General features: G+C 38.5%; 1 protein-coding gene across 1 annotated transcript in view; it reads left to right on the top strand.

Annotated features, from left to right (window-relative positions):
- GLIS3 (GLIS family zinc finger 3) overlaps positions 1 to 22,381 on the top strand; it is a 180,052-nt gene that overhangs the window by 819 nt on the left and 156,852 nt on the right. The window contains exons 2-3 of the mRNA XM_074812527.1: positions 3,136 to 3,355; positions 5,384 to 5,865. Coding sequence (XP_074668628.1) covers positions 5,481 to 5,865 — 385 coding nt within the window. The 5' untranslated portion in view covers positions 3,136 to 3,355; positions 5,384 to 5,480. The remainder of the gene's footprint in view (positions 1 to 3,135; positions 3,356 to 5,383; positions 5,866 to 22,381) is intronic.

Genomic DNA, 22,381 nt, shown 5'->3' with positions numbered 1-22,381 from the left:
GCAACGTTAGCAATCGTGGCTACACTCCTGGAAAGTCCAAAGTCATTACAGGCAAAGCTAGCAGGGCAACGGTGTGAGTGAAACGTGCACAAGTCAGGGTGTGCAGGAGCCTTTAGTTACTGGGTAAGGATGCTGTGGCTGTTGACAGCATGTCAGAAAGCATGCCTCTGACTCTGGTACGCAGGCTGTATTGGGTTTTTCGAGGAGCTTGTCTGGAATTTGTAGCTAGCCCTAATGAGAATAACGTTGCTCCTGGAAAGCTCGTGCTGTTCTGCTACAGCAACCCCTTGCAGTAGCACAGCTCTAACATGGTCCTAATAGAGAAAAAGCTGAGATCTTAATTACCATAATAAAAATCTGAGAAGGATTTTCTGGCAGAATGGTAAAAATGCTTGGTCCCAACTACACTATAATATACATCATCCTGTTCACTGATAACAGCTGGCCTTTTGATGGCAGTTCAGCATTATCGTGATTGTGCTCTGCTCTGTGTTTGTACAGTTCCTTGCACAAAGGCATTCCTTTCTGTGACTAATCTTCCTAGGAATTATAGTGATGCAAGTAATAAGTAATTAGTATATTTCATTACGTTAGCTCTGAGAAACTAAATGTTTGGAGGCTGGTTGTCTCACAGTGCTGAAGAGGACCTCCTCTAGCTTTCATTTGCCCTGCTCATTGATGTTGTATCAGGAAGGCATTCTGCTGATGTTTGAGAACTAGAAACTCTCAGATTGTGTGACCCTTTTCGAGTTTTCCTTGGCTGACCACCTGGGCCCAAGAAAAATGTGATATTATCAGAGTACTGCAGTTTGGAATGAAGCCCTCTGTGGTAGTGCAAGAATGCAATTGTCAAGAAATGGATACAAATGACCAAAACAGTGGATGCTAATGTGAGGTATTTATTATTCTCAGTAGTGCATGACTTCTGAGATGCTGGCTGGCATGGAGGGTGGAGAAGAGATTCTCTATAAATTGAGTGGAAAGCTTATTTTGTAGTTTCAGTTTTGAAGCCGCATTGTCTTCCTTTATTGCAGCTGTGATTCTTAATGTACGTATTGTTCCAAGCCTAATTTCAAGCTCTCAGCAATTTTTTTTTCCTAGTTAAAGCTCTGTGTGGTTTTCCTTTCCAAGAGGAATTTATTACCATGCCTTGGTTTGTGAGCTAGAGCTGGATAACTGTATGAAGGCTGTAATACCATGACTTCCTATGTGTGTGTGCACTTTTTAGAAAATGAGTTGTTAGGTTGGTGGCTTACACCTAAATTAGGTTGCGTCCTTGTCGCAAGCAGTTGTGAGACACAAAAACTTCAGGAGCCTCCCAAGGCCCCATTTCTGTAGATGTTGAGTGGTCAGTGTGGCTGAGGTGAGGCTTCCCTGTAATTTTTGGTGGCTGTTCTTTCCCCCGCTCCATCCCAGTCCTCGAGTCCACCTAGACTGACTCATCAGGGCTGTGATGTCAGGGGAGGCAGTGACTTCTGAGTATTTCACCATGGTGCCACTGACAGGCAATGCTCCAAATACCATGACCTTGCAAGGAAATAAGGGCTGGCAGGGGAGAGCAGAGTTCGAAGGGGAGGTAGGCCCTTTGGGTGGCCTTGAGGTAGCTCAGCCGTGATAGGAAGTAAAAGCTTTCCTGGATTTGTGCCAGGGAGATCGTGGAGGGGAACGTGGAGAGAGAGTTGCTTGGCTGTCCCTGGTCGTGGTGGGGCTGATGGAAGACACAGTCTTGGAGCACACTGTCCTAAGGGAGGGTGTTACGGTTCATGTTTGCTTTCTGTGGTGTATGGTAGCTCTTGTAGAGGTGAAGTGTCTCCACTGGAAGAACAGAGAGGAGGGACTGTTCAGTGCCTTGTCTTTCACTCTTAAGAGGATGGTGCTTGCTACCCTATGCGCAAAGTGCCAGTGTCAGATAACTACTTTTGTGAAAGTGTTTTCTGAGCTGGATTTATTACAATTCCTTAAACTGATCTCTGCATTGGAGTAATTCAGCTTTTATTGAAATTGAAATATATCTTACCTCTTATTTCAGTGGGTGAAGCCGTAAGCCAACTCTGATTACTTTTGAAGACTGCACTGTAAAAGCAGACTATATGGCATACTGTGCTGCAGGCACAGATTTATGAATTCTTCTTTTGTTTTGCTTTCTGAAGGATTAGTGTTCAGATTTTCCAGGGCTTCAGCCTGAATTTAAGTTTTACTACATGGCTTTCTGAAAGTGAATTTATGAATCATTGTTATGGATCTTGAGTAATTATGTTGTCATGCTGTTATTGATAAATGCAGAGTCATAGAACTTTGAGTAATGTCAGCTTAAAAAAGAGAGACTTTAGAAGCAGTGGATATAATTGTATGTCCTTTAACATCCATGGGAGCATGAAAAGGTCAGTACAATATCTCATTGATGGACAGAAATATTTCATTAAAAGGTGGCAAGTGCTTGTGTGCCTTTGGTGGAAGAAAAAAAAATATGTCAGCACAGTCATTCAGTTTCAGGATAGTATTGTTTTCTGTGGGGTTTTTTTGCATTTTAACTTATTACATTAACCTTCAACCCTATTCAGGATTTCTAAGCTTTTTTCTAAATAAGCTATTGTATTTGGTGCTGTATTCCTACATTTTCCAAGATCACTTTGGTTAGAAATTTATCATGTCTTTTTACTGTTATGGGTAGCTATAATTGGGAGCTATTTATGGATCTGATGCAAAAGTCAGTTAGACTTTTAGAATATAATTCATGTCCAGTTGGCATTTAGTTAGTTATATATGCTTTAATACAACTGTAGGTAATACCTTGTTTTGGTTTGAATCAGTTTGGCCACTGTAACTTTTATATGAGAAAGTCCTGACATTGTGATGGAAGTTGATAGTAAACAAATCTCATTAATGAAAACCCACTCATGAACAAGTAAATAATATTGAAAATACCACAAAATAATAATTAAAAAACATGGGAAAAGTTACGCTCTCCAAGGTGCTTTAACATTTTAAAGAAATGAAGCACGGATTTGTATGTTAAGGTAATGTTAACACATATTCGCAATAGAATCAAGAAGGAGGCTAGAGGAAGAAAATGTAGATAAGTTACTTAACTTGTTTCTGCTTTCATAAAAAAGGTTGTTTTGTTTGTACTTTCAGGTCATTTGTTTCAAAATACAGCTTACTAGCATGAGGAAAGAAACTATGGGCCTTTCTTCAAGTGTAATAAATCCAGCAGCAGCCAATGATAAAATTGTGACAACGATAACATAGAACACTGTTACTCATTGTAAGATATAATATTACCAGAGAAGAATAACAAAGGAGACCAGCCTACTAATGCCACAAATTGTATATTGACCTGGATTTTATTGAGCTGGTAGGTATGTGTAAGCTATGTAGAAATAGTCTTCTGTTGATTAAACTAAAGGTGCTTTTCTTGAGTAAAGCTAATTAATTTGTCATGTATAATCTTTTCTTGATTATGTTAGTACTTATGTAGTTAAAATTGCAGACAAGAATTTACAGTGAAGAATGAATTTTATTTGTAACCAGTTTATATTGACATAGCCTTGCCAGCAAAACAACTGCCTTTTTTTTAATATATCCTTTTCTAAGGATCTAATCACCTGTGTTAGAGTAACGTACATTCTGCTTTTAAAGCAAACTCGGAGAATTTAAGAACATTCAGCTCTCCCTGTCCTTGGCTGAATTGCAGAGAGTGATTTATGTTTCAGCTAGGCATGAAAATAAATAATATTGCTTTTAATTAGTGTGCTTTACAATTTTGATTCCTATAATATAAAAATGTAACAATGAAAAATAGTATGTATAATGAATCTTCTATGACCATTTAAGTGTGGTTAGGACATATCTCTTATTAATGTCAGTAGGGATTTTGCTCTTGCTTTTGAAGATGATGTGCTTAGGCCTTTCATTATTAGTGAGTTTTGACTGGAGAGTGTGTGTGAATATCTATGCATATATGGCTGTACAGACACTTAGATGGCTTTTACTCTCATGTGGAAGTGTGCTATGAATGCAGTTTTGCGAAATAAACAGGGGTGTTTTCTTTGGGGATTTTTTGACAGTTCACAGATGGAGAAAATTGAGACATTGCAGAAGTGAAGGGTTAAGTATGAAGGTTTTACATAAAGTTCAATCATGAATATACTGGTTATAATCTTATCGGCTTCAGTGTTGAAAATCTCGTGTGCTGAAGGTGAAAGTCACTGTTCGGTATTTTGCTGCAGCAAGATAATAATACTTAATTAAAACCTTAATGTATACATGAATGAAAACTATAACTGAAGCCGTACTTCAGTTTTACTTCTGTCAACTTAATTTGTTTGTCTGAACAAGTTAATTAGGCACCGAGTCTATGACTGAACAGACTACTTAGACATGTGCTTAATGTTAAACATATGAACCTAGCAATGAAAGTTGGGCATGTGCTGTTCAGCTGAGTTAGGGCTGAAATTACCCCATCTGTGTGATATCTTAAACCCCATGATTTACACTGACAAGTGCAGCTTTTGCCTACAAATCTTTTTTATGTCAGGAAATGTTTAGATCTGTTGATTCTGCCTAATGGTAGGTTGTGGCTGAGATGATCTCTCAAACCCCTTACCAATCTTGTCTCGTAAGATTTAAATAACAGGAAAACATAAGTGATGAAAAGTCAGAGTTCAAAAATCGTTGGTATAATTTGAATTATATCCTTGAAAATTTGCTGCTGTATGATTACTTTAAATTATGGCATATCTATAGGCTTACAATAAGCATCCACTTTTGTAAGTGATTGCAGTTATGTTTATGAATACTTCTGTGCTGTGCTTTCTTGCAATACTTCTCTATTGTGAAGTGCCACAGAGTTTGAAGGACCACAGAGGCATTTCTATGGTTTTGCAGTTCCCTCTTCATTTTGTTGTATGCACATCATTTAGAGTGTGAACTTTTATATCTTTCCTGTTTTTTCTATATCTGCATAGTTCTGGCCTACTGTGTGTGCTTTTCAGCACCGTTTTAATTAATAGACTAAGGAGATGGCAGAAAAAGGGGTGATAGCTGTGTTCATCTTAATGACAACTCTCTATCAGAGAGTCTTTTCACTCCTGGCTGCCTTCTTGCACTTGGTCAGCATTCACTTAATTTCATGGCTGGTTTAGCTAATGTGAAGGCAACTGACCTTATCGCAAACTTCAGCTTTTGATGAGGCAGGTTTTCTCCATGTTAGAGCTCTAAGTCATTGCTTGCCTTTGTTCTTTCTCCCTGACAGACCATACAGTGCTCGTACTTTGTGTCTTGTAACCGGTAATGTTACAAAGTTAACAGTCATGTGCAGTCCTCTTTCATGTATTATTTACTACAACATTAATTATTTTTATTTATGTATTTTTTTAAACAGGTATAATACACAATGGATTACTTACTGACTTTGGATTGATATCAGTCATAGCTGTGGGTGTGTAAAAACACACTTTGATTACATTAACTTCTTAAAAATGAATGGGAGGTCATGCAGTATGAGCCATCAGACAACAGGTATTCTTCATGGACGTAGGATGATCAGTAGGCAGCAGATCCCACCTGTCAGAGTTCATGCAGGAGTGCCCTGCCCATCTTCAACTAGCAGCACCCCAAGCCCAGCTATTGGAAACTTGTCTGCCAGCCTACACTTAAAGATGCCCCTTGGAGGAGGGGTAGCTCCTCAGAGCAACATCATTGACAGTACTATTCACCTTCCTGCTCTAAGTCCCAGGAAACAAGTGGTTACAAATGGGAAGCCTTTATTACAAGTCCCACAGCCCCCAGGACTGCCAGCCCCACAGTCTTTAAAAGCAAAACAGCAAGAATTTGGAAATACTTTCTCCCCATGCACAGGTGAAGGTAAGACTCCTTCTTCTATTGCTATTAGTAATAGAATTTCTTCTCCAGTATCACATACTCCAATGGTATTGGTTTTAATAGATGGAATCTGGTTTGTTTTTCACCGCTCTTTTACTACAAAAGAAGAGATACTGAAACAGAGTGTTTTGCTGTTTTCCACAAAAGTAATTGGTTGGTTGATTATTCCCAGGGGCTTTGTATTGCACAGCAGTTGCTCAGAATCCCTGAGTTGTCCCAAGATTCTTCATAAGCAGTGTTGTTTAACTTTTCTTTGCTAACCTAACCTCTTGACCCAACAAATCCAGATAGTCATTTTATGTTCTGTGGCACCAGAATTTTGTGACTGCTATCAGAAATATTCCTTCTTGGATGCATGAACACAGCTTTCCAGTGGTGACTAACAGCTGCTTATTGATGAAAGCAGCAGTGTAGTCATGATTTTTAGAGTGCTTAGGCTGGACAAGCTGTAAAGCACTTTGGAGCGTGTCTCGACTATAGATTTGCAATCCATTTTTCAGAAGCACTGTTTATCCTGTAGAAAATAGTGATGCATAGCCCTCACAGTATTTGGAGGCTGGTTCTCTGTAAATGCTTGTGCATCAGAGATTTACCTATCTATGAGAAAGTACCTGACCGTCTGTTCTTGGGTCTTTGAAGTCAAAACAGAAATTTTAAGTTTTCAGTACTTCTTGACTCTGGTCATACTGGAGATGTGGATCATCTTTTGGAGGAATTTTGTAGAATTTTTTCAAAACTGAATATATAGAGACATAAGAATTTAACATATAGAAAAGAATTAAATGTTTTGAAATACCAAGAAAAGCTTGGGTTGATAGCTGAGTGAAAGTGCAGAGAAGGAGACAGAGATTTCGCCTTTTATTTCAAGTGTGTTGGTTCTCTTCATTTTCTGTTTTTCTTCACTACTTCCCTTTGAAAACTTGGGAAGTCCATCCCTCTTCAGCAAGGTTTACAGGCTTGAAACTAGTATCATTTCAGAACAAGTTGAAAGTTAACTGCATGCTTGAGTGCTCTGCTTAGTCAGACCAGTGGTGATGCATATGCATATTCATTGGGTGACCTCTGAGATCACCCGTCTGGTGCTTGCTTTGGTGGTGGTGGTGGGTGTAAATCACAGCCTATAGCTTTAAGCTCTGCTACAGTGAAGAGAGATGGACTCCTCACATGATGAGCTTTGGAGGAGCTTTTCTATCTCTCTTTCACTACAGGTAGAGCCTGATTCCTGCTGTCTTCAAAATTACATGCCTAAAACCAGGAAATCCATGCTGGGATCTCTAAAATAGCCCTGCATAACAGCTAACCCACCTGCAGTATGTGTTGCCGAGCAACATCACAGGGTGAAGAGAGTGTCACCTAGTTTAATGTCCTTGGTTTGGGGATTTTGATCTGCTGTGCCTGACCGCTCTGTTCCTAGCTGCTGTCATTTGCCTCTTTCCTTCTTGGCCTGCTTAGCTCTCACATATGTAAAGTAGTCTTCTGTTTTGTGGGATAATGAGTAGAGAATTCAGCTGAAGCGCTGGCATTAGGGAAGCTTGTGTGTAAACAGTACTAGTTAGACAAGATACTGTGTCCTTCAGATTCTGTGTTTCTATGGATTGGGTAATTCCTCATGCTTTGAAGTTCTTGATATTAGCAGGATCTTAACTGAAGATTATGAGTGCTGGGAATGTACCCGCTATGGGAAGAGCTAAGTCTCCTTCACTTGGTCATGTCCAGGTAAATTTCTAACTTTGAACATTGCTATGCTGTTTAATGCATAGCATGTATGTAAGTAAGACTGTAAACCCTACAAAACTATTCATGTAGTTTATGCTTGTGCAGTTCTTTCATATTTTGTCCTTTTCTAGTGGCAGGTACATGAAGGGAAATGTCTTTTGGTAGGTACTTACTTTAGTTAAACCTTAATCTCAAGAAGACAGCAGTTTTCCTTTTACAGTTGTCTCCGTATCAGTTAGAGAGGTTTGCACTACTCAAAATTGTTTTTTGTGGTTTATTGTTTTTTTTACTTTAAAACACAACAAAATGACTTGGTGATGGTTCTGGAATACTCTCCCTGCATTCTTTCAGTAATGGATAAAACAGTGTAAAAAAATCCCAGGAGCTTCAGTTTGGGATGGAGGAAAGAACAGAGTATTTTGGGGCAACCCAAGCATGTGCCTTGTTTTTTTACAGAGGGTTGTGGTTTTTTTGACAGGAGGTGGTGCTGAATGCACAAAAAGAGAACAGAAATAATCTACAGTAACCACAACATGTAGAGAGTCTTTACTTTGCGTGAAGACTCTCTTGTATAAGATTACAAAGCTTTGAAAGGAGATGATTTTTGGAAAGGATTCCACCTAAATCACATGAGAGAAACTGTTACGCTTTTGTGCATGATGAGAAGCTGAAGCACATTGTGCTATGTTACTTTATGGAGAAAAAAGCAAGTCTGAACATACATTGGTGTACATCTATGACTTCAGTTACTTTACCTCCTGTGAGGTACTGATGGTATTATATGCTTTCTAGTACTATGTTGTGCATATGAAAAAGAAAATAGCATAATGGTGGATTTTTTTCCATACATAAAAATGTGCTAGAACACACTTTATTTTTGTTTTGCTAGGAGTGTACACTTTTGTGTACCCATATTAGATATTTTCACATAGAAATTAGGTGCAAAATGCAGGCATAACAGTACACATATTTGGTATTGGAAATCTACAGTCTCTCATTTTGTTTGATACTTGTATTTGACCACTTTTTGTGAATAATTGGTTTCATACCTTTTAGATTTACTTAGTATCTGCTGACATGAAAGTGAGCTAGAGAAACATCAGGCAGGAATGAGCAGAAGGAGGTAAAGGGTGAACAGTAAATGAAGATGCAAGACCCTAACCCAGCCAGCACTGGTCTTCAACATCTCTCATCAATGCAAATCCTTTGACAGAAGTCTTGTAATGAAGAATAATGTAATTTTTAAAATCCAGTTTTCTATGTAGTGTTTTATTAAGAGGGTTGGTTTGGTTTTTATGAAGTGTGTAAATTTGAAATAGTTGAAATTAAAACTGTGATTTAAATGTAGTGAAGTCTAGAAGTCATGTATTCGAGGATTTATTACCAGCATATCTGCACTTGATACACATCTGAATAGTATTTTGTTTTCTAGAAAATGTAGCAGCTGTTCTTATTGCTTGTCTTATTCAGTCCTCTGTACAGACAATGGACTTGTGAGCATGAGCTGGACTATGTTCAGGCATATCCTGAATGTTCTCCTATCTCATGTAAAATCCCAAATCTTTCTGAAAACAACACATTTTCTGAAAGGACCAGTATGTTCAACACCTGTATTGTTTTCTTTTACTCAGTGAATGAAACCACGTTTTTGAAGTACATCAGGAGGTATTAAACATATCTCTGCTTTTGTAGGTAGTTGCAGAAGGTGGCTGTGGGAGTAGTTCTGGAGGACACCTTGTATTTTTCCCTCAACATTATAAGTAAGCACCACTGGGGGGAGGGTCCTGCTGAGGGAGTTGGATCCTTGGTCTGAAGCTCTGTGATCATGCTTAACATGCTTATGGCAGTTCATTCAAAGTTTAGGAGTGGATTTTCCTGTCCTGTAAGAACATATTGTAGTCTTAAAGCAGCTTGGATTTGGCTGATGGAGAATTTCTGGTGTGACCAACATTCCATGCTGTGGTGCTGTTGGTGGAGGTGGTACAGCTGCTGCACCTCCAGCCACTGTGCTCATAAGTGGAAATGTCCAACATGGACATGGGGAGGGGAGAGGAAGCCTGTCAGCCTGGAATTTGGTCTTCCTTATTGTGATAGTAGTTTGAGCTGGTATGTCTGGCAAGACTTTCTAGAAATTGTGAGCAGCTCTCAGTCATGAGAGCTGTAGCCATCTCCTTGTGTCTCCCATTATCCCTGGCAGCAGTTGACACTGTGCATGTGGGGAGTTCAAGCCTTGGAAACCAGTCTGGCCTTTTGTTCCACCCTGACTGCTCTGCTAGAGCTGATGTAGTCAACATGTGGGTATGTGACTAAGGCTGTGTTGTAGCTGTGAAGAGTTGACATGAAAATACTTGAGATGGGACTTAAAGAAGCAAATGTGGACATTTGTTAGTAAGAAATGCAGAAGCTTGTGTGGATAGGCATGGACCCCTTTTGTTCTCCTTTCCAGGGCCATTGAAAAGACAGCTGTCATCTTCCATTTCTGTAGTTCCTGCAGTGTTAAGTTTGTTCCTTGACATGAAAAATCGTTATATAGTTTATTTCCTGTTTTCTTGCAGATGTGACTGTAAATATTTTCTAGTAAAATGAGCCAGCTAATGTTCATGTGTAAGATGAGCATATTTGCTCTTGGAGATCATTAAAGCCCTTTCTATCTCTTTCTGTCCTGGAAATACTTTACAGGCTTTGAATCTTGGGACTGGGATTTTTATTTGTTCTTTTTCCTCAGTGGCTCTGGAAGAAGCAGCAGCTCCAATGCTGCTGAGCTGTGTGAGAACTGTGAACCTGGTCAGGAGGTCCGTTTGTCTCCAGTTGCTAAGAGAGCCTTGTTTCACTTTTGAACAATAACCGCACAGGTCCGTGAGGAGTGTTATATGCAGAAGTGTTAATCAGTAAGCAGCTTGAGCCATACTTGAAATCTCTTTAACATACTTATTTTGCTTTCTAGTACTGTTGTTTTTATGTGTCAGTTGGCGCAGTCTGAAAAAAGATGTTCATCAGTATTCTGTGCAGTTCCTTATGCAGAAAGCTTGACTTGAGACATTTTCTTTTTCAGTTGTTTTCTATAATCAGTTGTCAGCAGTTTTAAAGCCTGGTTATTGATGATGTTTAGGTACAGCAAAGTGATTAACTGATAATGATAGTTTTATCCAGCATGACACATTTTCCAGCTTTGCTTCAGTGACCCTGATACGCTTGAAAAACGACACAGGATCCATCAAGGCAAGGAGATCATTACTTGCAACTCTGGCAGTTGTTAGGGAAATCCATTCTGAAGATGGGTCTTGGTAGATTCTTTTGTCTGGTCTAGGACTTTCCAAAGGGGCACAGCTGAGAACATGAGACTCCCCGAGTTTAATTTTGCAATTAGTTTTAGGCAAAAATGAACAGCAATCCTCGTCAGATTTGAGAACGTTCACTGGGGTTCTTGGTATGAGTCTCACAGAAGGTACAAGAAGTTTACTTAATTTTTATGTAAAAGGTAGTGCACAGATTCCTGTTGCAAGACATTCCTTTGGAGTGCTTATTTCAGGTTAATTTCTTTTTTTCCCTATCTGTCATGTTTCTGGCATTGTTCAACTCCTGAACATAAATGATGTTCAGGCAACTCTTGAACACAAATGATGGAAGGCAGTGATTTACATTGCCTCTGTACTTTTAGAGTCTTTATCTTAAGCATTCAGAATTTTGTTTAAGAAGAAAATGTTTAAGAAAATAAAAATAGCTGGTGATACCAAAACACATGTTACACTGTGTGTTATAAAGACCCCAGGCAACTTACAAAAATTCGCTGAAGAGTGTTAGGCTTAATGCCAAAAAGGATCTACTTTATACACAGGAACTGTAAAATCCCTCAAGAGTATTTGGCATATTGCCAACACTTACCCGTTTTGTGCTAAGAGTGTAATTTAACTTCTCTCATACCCAGCCTTATAACTTTATCCTCTGCTTTATGGGTCTGGATAGTGAGCTTTAAAATTATTTGCAGCTATCCAAAATACAGTATAGCAAAGGGCTAGATTTAAGTAAAGCTCATGTTTTATAATTTTCTTAGGCCAATATTATTCTTTCAGACTGGGGCAGACCAGTTGAAGGTGATGGAGTGTATTTGTCAACAGCTTTATGACACCTGTTTTCACCATGATGACAGCTTGCTGTTGTCAATAGCATCCAGAGAGTATCTGCAGCTGGAAGACTGCAAAGAAAGCATAGGCAAGCTGGATAGAGGAGGCTGCACCAAGCTCATGAGCCCATGGGCAACCTCTGGTGGAGATCTCAGTATGCCTTTGAATGTCCTCCCCAGCAAAATTCCCAAAGGATAAAATCAAGGCAGATGCACCTTCCTGAAAGGGTGACTCTTCCAGGAATGTAGCATTTCCTTATTTTCTCCGTTGTCACTGATTAAAGGATGCTTAGCATCTGCATTTATATCATCCTAATAATGGTTAATGGATCTTGTATCCTCCTTCAGGTTTGCAGAGAGAAAAATTTGATGCCTCAGGTCAAGCCATCATAAACAAGCAAACCAAAACAGGCCGAACGATTATATTTTCACTTTGAGAATCTTCAACTTAGTGCATGATTTTTTGGTTATGTTTTATCACCAGGAGGTGGCACTAACAAAATCTGTTTTCATACAGAGAGATGTGTGTTTCAGCCATCTTTTTATAGGGGAAATTTGGAATAAAAATCCAGTTGAAATATGAAAGTTCTGGAAGTTTTGTACCTGAAAATTCTTGAAAACTGCATTGAGGCCACCTCTCCCACTGTGTGAAGTAAGATTTGAGTATTTTGGTCTGAATATGGGTAAGTCACTTAAATTTGCAGTGCCTCTATTGTTTTCATTGGCAAATTTTGGATAAATTATTTTTACATTTATACAGTGCTTTGAGATCTCCACCTGAAGTGGAATTTACTTATGTCAAACACAAAATCAATTTCAGGGCTGCATGTGCACCTACAGAGAACAGGTTGTTCTCTTTATGTGCAGGATCAGGGCCCAAAAAGCAGCCTGGTACACAGTTAAGCATAGATGTGTGCCAATACTGATTTTTGCAGATGGATTTGACTTTTTTTGCATATTACCATTGTGTTCTTCTTGAACTACATTGCCTTTCCTAGCAGTACTATAACATGATCTTCACCATGGTAATGTGTTCCTTCATTTGGACCCCACTGCTGCAGACTTGTTTAATTATGGTGAACAAGAAGCATACCAACTACTTGCTTTGTTTTAGCTGCTCTCTCCTACCCCTCACCCACGGGAAACAATGAGAAGAGAAGCTGCTCTTATGATAACTATTCTGCACATAAAGTGCCAAAATGGTCTTTTATTTACTTTCAGGGTTCTCACACAGTTGTAAATACCTGGAATAGTCCTGTGAGGAGCAGGGAGTTTGACTCAATGATCCTTATGGGTCCCTTCCCACTTGATATATGCTGTGATTCTGTGATTCTATAATTCCTCTGTGAATAAACGCTGGAATTGTGTTCACCAATGAGATTTTTTTTCTTTTCTATTTTACTTACAGCTAGTCTTTCTGAAGTTGAATTTGATTATTAGTTCTGTCTCAGTGTTCAAGGAAGCTAGGGGAATTAGTATGACTTTTTTAAAGGACCATGCTTACATGCTTGAACTTTGGCTTAGTTTGGACAATAAAGTATCTTAAAATGTATCATCTGACCTGTTTCTAACCGGGTTTTAAATAGCCTGCATGTATTGCTTTGCCTGGGTAAATTTATCCTTCCAGGGTAAATTTAATCTCAGGCCAGTGAGGTGTTTGCAGCGTACCTTATACTTGAATTATGGAGCATATCCTTCACTGCTAGTTGTAAGAGTGTAGATCATCTTTTCAGCAAACTTGAGATAGTAGTTCAATATGGGTTGGGTGCAGCAGATGAGGCACTGGGCAGGGAGTGCAGAGATGCAGATGTAAAAATATGGCTCAACTGATGCTGTGTCAAAACTTGGTATTTGCATCTGCACGGCAGAATTTTGTTTTGGTCTCTGCTGTGGTACTTGCTCCTGGAGCTTCTTGAACTATTGTGTCTCATTTTGGCTCTATGTCCCCCTGTTCTCACTCTCCCCATTCATCTCTCTTCTCTGTTCATGGTGAAGAGTTTCTTCTCTGAGCTTTCCTTCTGTGGATTCATGGTGAAGAGTTCATTTATTTTATGTTTGCCCAATGACAGACAAAACCACTACTGCAGCCTCTGGGCATTACTGCAACACAAGTCACAATGACAGTCATGAAAATATAATACATAGTAATGGGTGTGATGTAAGTGTCTATAGTGAATAAGTAAATGGGGAGGTTATTCTCTCTTGAACAAACAAAAAAAAAATTAAACGTGGTATTAACGGTAAGGTACCAGAACAAATATACTGCCATGAAATGCTACTGTAGTCTTTTAAAATGAATTAATAAGAACTGCAACAGTGAAGTGTGGTTTTTATCTTTTCTCTCCCATGGTAAACTTGTTGGGTAAACAGAATTATGGCAAAACAGTCATTATTGACTGCTGTGACTTTACCAGTGAAACTTGTTCAATGGTAAAGTGGTCCTACTTCTGTATTTCAGCAAAGAAACATCTTCAGTTTTGGTGGCTCTAGGTGGGATTTTGATCTCCTAATTTATCTTTGATAGTTGACCTTGCAAAACCGATAAACACTTTCTGTTCATTGTCTTAAAATAAAAACCTAGATTCTTCATAAAGGGGGGAAATTTTTGAGATTGGTTGAACAGCTAGGGAAGTTTGTTGTCTGCATTTAACCATCACATTTATGGGGCTAAGTCAAATATTGCCATTTTATACCTATGTTTGTGAAATTCTGCAGGCAGCAAGCATGCCCTTCAGCTGTTCTGTGGCCGGTGGTTCTAGAAAGATTTAGGAGGCAAGACTAGAAGTGTTTGGGTGTCACAGGGCTACATTTGCTGCTGAAGCTGGTTAACTGTTGAATTGTTTCTAGAAGTTGATCCATAGTCCCTCCAGAATGGAAAGAGCTATAAAAAATGTGTCTCACAATATGAAAGGAAGGAGGGCCTGAGGCAGGAGCAGGGTGTGAGCATTTTCCTTCTCTGAGCCCTTTCCCTCACTCTTGTGATACAGGGTACAGCTGGTATGTAGGCCCTTAAGAAAAAAACCCCACATGTCCAGGCAATATTCTCCAGTTGCAGCTCTAAACAGATGAAACGGAACTCTTCCTTGTGATAAAATTCTCAGTTCATCAGAGTTTTATGTGGTCAGTTCTACAGATACTATGCAGTTGATAAAGTCAGAGGTTTAAGTGGTTTTCTCTGGGCTCTATAGAGAAATATATCCCTATTTAGTCTAACCATTTGACACATGAATAGACTGAAACAGAGTATGGTTCACTTTTGCTACTGCTGTCTTTTTGCAAAAAAAACCCCCAACATTTAAAAAGCCATTGTGAGAAGATGATCAGAAAGAGGAATTCCTTTCTGGAGCAGTTACCCTATTCTGTTGTGGAAGTTGTTCCATTCAACTCCCATCGTGTATTTTATTTTCTACTCAGGCAGAACCAATATTTGGACAGTTAGGATATTAGCAAATATTTTAGTAATTGAGTGTCTTAGATTTTTTTTTCTGTTGTGGATTCATATCATTCAGATTTCAATGAATGAGTGAATGAAGGAATGAATGGGAGCAGTGCAGTATGTTTCTTCTGACAGGTTATTTTAAACTGCATAAATTGGCACTTGGTGCAGTCGATTATCCTACTTACTCTGTAACAGGGCTGTACATTTGTATACATTACATTTCTAGAGACTGACCTTCAGGAGAAATTAAGTTAGTTAACTAAACAGTTACTGAGATGCGTCTGAAATAATGAAAAATATTTGCCTCCTTGATTGGACACTCTTGCACTGAGTTCACTGATCTAGTCCTGTGTTTTTGAACTTACTGTCTTCCTACATCTGTACCCAGAAATATCCCTAAACTGTTGTGGTGAAAGTTTTTGAATTTGGGAGCTAGATTTCACATGAAAACTATTCTTGTGTAAATCTATAGCTGTTTGCTTGCAAACTACATTCAGATGATGTGTGTACCAGCATACGATTGATTAAAATTTCATATATGGTGTAACTTCAGCACAGCAGCTGTGCATTTTTACATGCAGGTATTGTCTCACAATACAAACACACAGTTTGTATACTTGAGCATTTTTTTATTCTCTTTTTGGAAGCACGTGCCTAGAGTTCTGTGAAAATTCACCTTAAAATTGGACATCTTCTTTGGGCCTCTATATGGGCAACTGAAAGTAGAAGAGGACTGGTGTGTGTGAGAAACACACCCTCAGTCTGTAACTGTAGTTCTAGCAATCTTGACAGTAGCAAATGTTTGTCATGAGAAAGTATACAATCATGTGTAGTAATAATACTGATGATGACTCACTGCATCTGTCTGGTATAGACATGCCAACTTTTATCTTCCTATATAAGAGGTTTCAAATGATAATGAGAAGAGAGTCTGTCTACAGTGTATTATTATGCTTTAATGAGCAGAGTCCACAATGTATTCAGGTTTGCCAATTTAACCATGAGTCTGACATTTTGTCTGAGGACAGCACCAAGCTGAGAGGTCAAAAGAATCACAGAATCACAGAAGAGACATGCCTTCCCCAGCTTTAGTTATTATAACAAAGTGGTTGCTGCCTAACATTTCCCTTGTAAAAGCTCTGGAAAGAATTTTGGCATGACAGGTTGCCCTGCAGGTGTTCACATGGCAGACAGATAGTGTCCAAGGGGACATCTCCAGGGCATGAGTCTCCTGTTGGTGCTTGGAGTGGGTGAAGTTCATCCAGTGAGAAGAACTGGTGTCCTGGCAGACCAGATAGCTATGTGCAATGATGAGGAAACTTACATTTTTCTCACTACACTTTCCCCTTGCAAATGTGTCCAAAAACATCGTTCCTTGAAATGACAGCAAATCTTGCTCCAGCCAAATTCCTGTTGAAATCAGTGGTGTACTCAGAACTTCGTATTTGGGCTGTAATAATGAATTACTTTGCACATTGATGTAACTCTTGTCTGCATGGTCAGAATGATTTTGCAGAGCTTCCCACTTCTTTGAGGTTAGATCAATGGGGTAAAATGTTATTTTCATTCACGAGGCATTCCTTTGTGTTCAGGAAAGACTGCTTTGACTGACTTTGCCTTAGTACTGTTTATTTTTCAATGAAATAAAGCCATAATAAATAAAGATTTTTACTGGAGATTAATATGAAGAAGAACAGCTATTTAAACAATGGTGAGTGGATGCAGTACTTTGTAACTACATTTCCATTTTCACTTCCTTGCACTGTCTGCCTCTGTTGGAAAAAAAAAAGAGAAGGCCTTGGACGTGCTTGACCATTGGTCTGTTTCTCATCTGCAGGGAAGTAAGCTCCATCAGACTAAAATCTCCCACTAAGGAAGCTTTATTTGGATCTCCAACAGAGCAGTGGGATAATGCTCTTTTCCTGCAATCTCATGGAACTGATATTGTTTCATCTGCAGGAAAATCCAGACTCTTCTGCTTTTACAAAAAAATTTTAGATAATTCCTACCTTGTATTTGGTAAAAATCCTTTACAGGATCAAGATTTGAAGAATTAATTACTAAAATATTTGATAGTTGATTAAAACTAGTAGATTAAAAAAACCCAGTAGATTAAAATTTGCTGTATGGCTAAAAAAGCAGCAACAAGTTTTAAGAGCTTCCAAATTGGAAATGGCAGATACCAAGTGGAAATAGCAAGCTTTAAAGTTACTTTTCTCCCAAAATGTTCTTTGCTTTTCTTATCGGTCAAAGATACTAAAAAATGTAAGTGATTAAATTTGGCAGATGTGATTTCTGAGTCTGTGGTTTTTAAGTGTTACAGTTGAATAGTCTCAGGAAGCTTTCAGGAATGTCATCTCCTTGTAATGTCTGATTTGGTTCCCCAGTTGTTAGCAGAGATAACATCTGTTAACGCCTGTGATAGAGAATGATGGTTGGCCATTATACAATAGATATGCCACAACTTAATGTAAATTTTCTAAATTGTAAAAAATAGAAGAACTAGGGCTAACTTCTTAAAAAGAGAAAAGTGAAAGTAAAAAGAGGAGAAATCAAAATGTTTATTCAGAAATCCCATGGAATCTTAGGTGGAGTCCTTGCTAGCAACCAGTGCAGGAGTTTGGGTGCAGTAGCAAGCCCTGCCTGGTCCTCTCCAGTCCTTTGCAAAGTCTTTGCATCTCTCTCTCCTGAAATGTGGCTGACTGTCCACCCACTGCCACCTCTTCAGCTCCATCCTGGTACTGTGCTGTACCCCTGCAGTGTCTCCTGCCCACTATCCCTCCACTAGTCCAGCAGCTCTTGAAAGGAGGAGGGTCTCTCTTCCACAGGGGTGACTATGGCCCTGCCCTTTCTATCTGCAAGTGCACGCGACCAGGAGTCGCACACCACTCGCGTCAGGCTGCTAGAGCTTCATCGCATTTTCGGGAGCTGTGGGATTGAAGACGTGCAAATTGCTCTAGGAGCTTCAAGGCAGAAGAAATGTTACCATGTTATTTTCAAAAAGGGTTCCATTCCAACAGAGAGTGAAATTTTAGGCTGGATTATGTTTTACTAACATTATAATGTATTCATGTTTTGTTGGTTATGAACACCAAGAGTGATAATCTCATATGAACAGCAGTGAAATTGTACAGGTTCCTCTGTTTAGGTGGTATTCGGTATTGACTGGACTGAAAATGGAGATACAGTGATAAAAAGGTTCTTTTTCTGCTTTGTTCTCAAATCTTGGGATTTTGATGAAAAATGTTTCTCTTTATTTCACTTGAATAGCCCTTTTCATTATTTTGCCTCTTTTCCTTCTAGTTATTTGAATGAGGAGTCTAAGGCTAAACAGAGTGCCTTTAACTAGTGTTATATCCCGCCTTTTACATGAAAAAATTAGCTTTATAGTTTAGGAATACAGTTTGTCTCAGTCTGCCTGTTTCTGAGACTTGAATGAGATGTGGCCATTGAAAGGGCTTTAAGGTCACGAGGAATTTTACCATGAATGGTTTGGAAACATCCTAAATAAGAAACATCCTAAAAAATAATCTCTATATACAGTTTAATAATTTTTATTTAGAAAGGTAAAAAGAAAATAGATACTAAAAAGGCACTTGAGAAAACCCAGAATAAATTTTAATATTTGCCTGAATTTATAATTCAAGCTTTATTCAAACACCAGTATAGTATGACAGGCAGTTGTCATCATTGCTCACATTATCAACAGCAAGTTTACTTTGGCAGTTAAATACAGTTCTTAATTGCATAACATACACTTCAACATCCTTGTTCTGTCCTACTGAGATGTTTTCAATGGCTCATGTCAGAGAGTAAGTCAATAGTTCAGCAGTAGCATATTTGATCTAGATTGTACTTACATTATATACTACTATTTGAACATGTTAATAAATCTGCAGTTAGCTTTCAAGTTCCAGCTAACCAAACTGTAATTGATCTGTCAATGAGCATTCCCAAATAAATGTTCTTTCTAAAAGACTACTGACCCAGCATTGGTGTCAATTAATTAGTGAAACGTATCTTCTAACACAGCCCACACTGTTTCTTGTGAATGTTTTGATGCTTTTGGCAGTAAGAGAGGACTGCTTGGATACTTATTTGCTTAAGCATGTAGCTAGAAAATGAGTTGGCTTTCAAACAAGAAGAAATGTTTAAAAACTCTTTTGTAATGTAAGAGAAAAGCTGTTCATTTTGGGACGTCAAGGACTGCTGGAAGACACCTTTTGTTACCCTGTATCCTTCCTGGCCAACTCTAGAGCAGCAGGATGGTTAATGCTGCTGCCTGACTCTTCTTTGCCCATAAAGGTGCAGGGTTGGTGTTTTTTTCCCACTTAATCTGTACTCAGATTATTGCTACCTTTGTTGGACCACCTAAAGTGGCTTTCTATTTTTACTTCTTGCTGTGTTGGCAGCTTTCCCATCTTGCATATACTCTATCAACTATTTTCTTCTTTGGTGTGAAATAGTTACATGTCTTATTTTCATGTGAAAAGCCATTTATTTTTGAATGCATCATACGTGTTCATAAAAGAACAGGGAAATTTCTGCCCTGAGCCATGAGTACTTATCTCTGAAGTTACTGGGCTTCACATGATGGAAATATTGTTTCTGGCATCTTGATTAGTTGCAGTGGGAGTGATTGTATTTAACTGCACTTGTTTTGGTGTGAAGGTGGGAGAAGGAGCAGAGTCGTCATAATGAAAGCTTTTCGGATCATTGAATGCATTTTAGAAATGCGTGGAGAGGGAAAAGGAATGAGTAAATTAATTTTACATAGATTTGTATGTTCACATCCATTCATTGATTTGTGATCACACAAACTCTGGGCAGTATTCAAAACCCAATTTTTGATCAGTCTGTGTATTACTGTTAACTTGGATGGGATGGGAAGCATTCTTTTAATAAAATGGCTTTGTGTAGTTAATAGTCAAATTGTTAACTCTGCCTAGAATCTTGGCCAACGACCAATACCATCTATTTTTTATGTTTTCTTCTATGGCTGTTTTCAATTTTTTACAAAAGAAAAATAATTTTCTTGGTAAATATGGAAGCTGCTGAAGGCTTTGAAACCTTTATTGACTTCATGATAAGTCCTGTGCAGAAATGTAAGTAGGGTTGATATCTCACTGGGATGTTTAATTTACTGGGCGTTTGAAAGGTAGAACAACTTTGAGTCAGCCCCAGGAAATACTTGAAAAATGAATGAGAAAGACCATGTGCCTAGTTAGCTGATGAAAAACTTTTCACCCATGCCTGTTCCCCATAGACCCTTGACTGATGGTTACCAAAGGCCACTGCTCCCCACCAGTTGGGATGGTGGGTAAGTCCTGGTGTGCTCAGCATCACAATTCTGTCTCCTTTCCCTCTATGTCTAGTCTGGCAGCAAGCCTTTCTAGAAAACAGTATGCTTGTGCAGGGTGTACCTTGGAGCTTCATCGTATACCTCAGATAACCCTGTCTTCTCCTCTTTTGTATCTCCTTGGCACTCCTCATACTTTCCTGCAGCTCAGCCCCTACCAGTTATGTCAAACAGCAGTGACAGAAAAGGAAAACTTGCTCATGTAAAGAGCAAGTACAGTAAGTTGTAATTTTGTGAGGTGGAGAAACTGAAACTTGGGGTTTGCAAGAATTCTCTCTTTCACTTGTGGGGAAAAAAAAACAGATTTCCAACTCCAGTGATGAGTCTAATATCAAAAATAAGTATAAATAGATCTTGATTTTGAATTTTGCCTTTGGCAGGCATAACTATTATCTGATATGGAAAACGTCGTGACAGATTCTGAATCCCTTTTGCCTACTAAATACTACACTGTGTAAAGTTAAGGGCTAATGGGAGTAAAGGATCATAGTCTAGACCACAGAAGATGAAAATGTCAGCATATGTAGGACAACCAGGATTTAAACTTGAAAGTGTAATTCAAATACAGGTATAATTCTGTTATGAACATAGATCTTGATTCAAGTTTAGCAAGCACTTGTGTTCATTATAAGTACACATTCAGATTGGCTTCATTTCTTGTGCAGGTTTGTAAACCTATTTTCATAGATTTGAGTCTTAATATCCTGTAGATTGCAGGACCTATTTTGACATGTGGATTTTCTCATCATTGTGCACTGACATTTATAAGGTGAAAAATTAAATTTGTGGCTTGTTTTTGAAAGGCAAATGACTGAAGTATTCTCAGCCTTCAAACCTAAAACACAATGCACAATTCTTCTTCCCAGGAGAAGGAAAAGGACATTCATTTGTGTGCGTTCTGTAGAAGACAGTTGCAATCACTGATAAGTGTGGTTCTAGAAAAGTGGACTGAGAGAAAACGTGGACCATCTTGGGCTGGTAACTCTGCATAAGGCCTTGTGAGTGGGAAGATCAGCCCCACTGCTGAGAGAATTCTGAAACTACAAGCTGGGAAGCTCTTTTGACATGTCTGTGTCTGCTGTTTGTCAGAAAAGCAGGAGTTTGTATGTTCTTATTAACAGAAAATATTGCATGAATGTTTCCTCACTTCCACATGAGTTTCTTCTTTAATCTGGAGATTTTTTAAATTAGCATCTATTGAGGATGGTCATAGGGTCTGTGCAGCTGAAAAGACATTTCTTTTAGATGGTAACAACTTTTCCCTGTCAAAGGGTGAAGTTGAAACTCAGAATGAGAGGTTGCTGAAGTGGTTTATTTTTTAGCCTTTGTGGACAAGTCATAAAAGTTTCATTACAAAATGCTGGACTTTTATAGACTCTAATGGAAAACTATACTGGATATTTCTGCAGAAGTGTTGGTAGTGTAGGAAAAAACTTCGTAGAAGTTTGGACTGATTTATTTATTTAATTCCAATTAAACTCCAGAATATGGTATTCTTCATAGGAGAGATTTTGTTGAAATTAATATGTCAAAAATAGTGTTGAAAGAAAGTTAATTGAGTTTGGATTACAAAGCGCCAAAGATACGTCACTTACTAAGAGATAATAGAAGCTTTGAAAGATAAGAGAAAAAGAGTATATAGGATTTTTTTTGTGTGTCTATGTGTCTCCACTCTGAACTTTTCAAAAGCCCTGGGTTATTTTAGAACAGGAAGAACAAACTGCTAAAGAAATAATGACGTGTAGAAGATTGGCAAAGCATCTGATTTTCCAGCTGCAAACATTTTTTAAGTACTGTTTTGAATTATTGAAAGAAAAAGTAGAGCATCAGTATTTTCAGTTGTTCATACCTAATACCTGTTTGC

The sequence above is a fragment of the Strix aluco genome, chromosome Z (assembly GCF_031877795.1).
Source record: "Strix aluco isolate bStrAlu1 chromosome Z, bStrAlu1.hap1, whole genome shotgun sequence".
Lineage (NCBI taxonomy): Eukaryota > Metazoa > Chordata > Aves > Strigiformes > Strigidae > Strix > Strix aluco.
The sequence above is the reverse complement of the archived record's forward strand: the minus strand, read 5'-3'. Positions and strand labels throughout refer to the sequence as shown.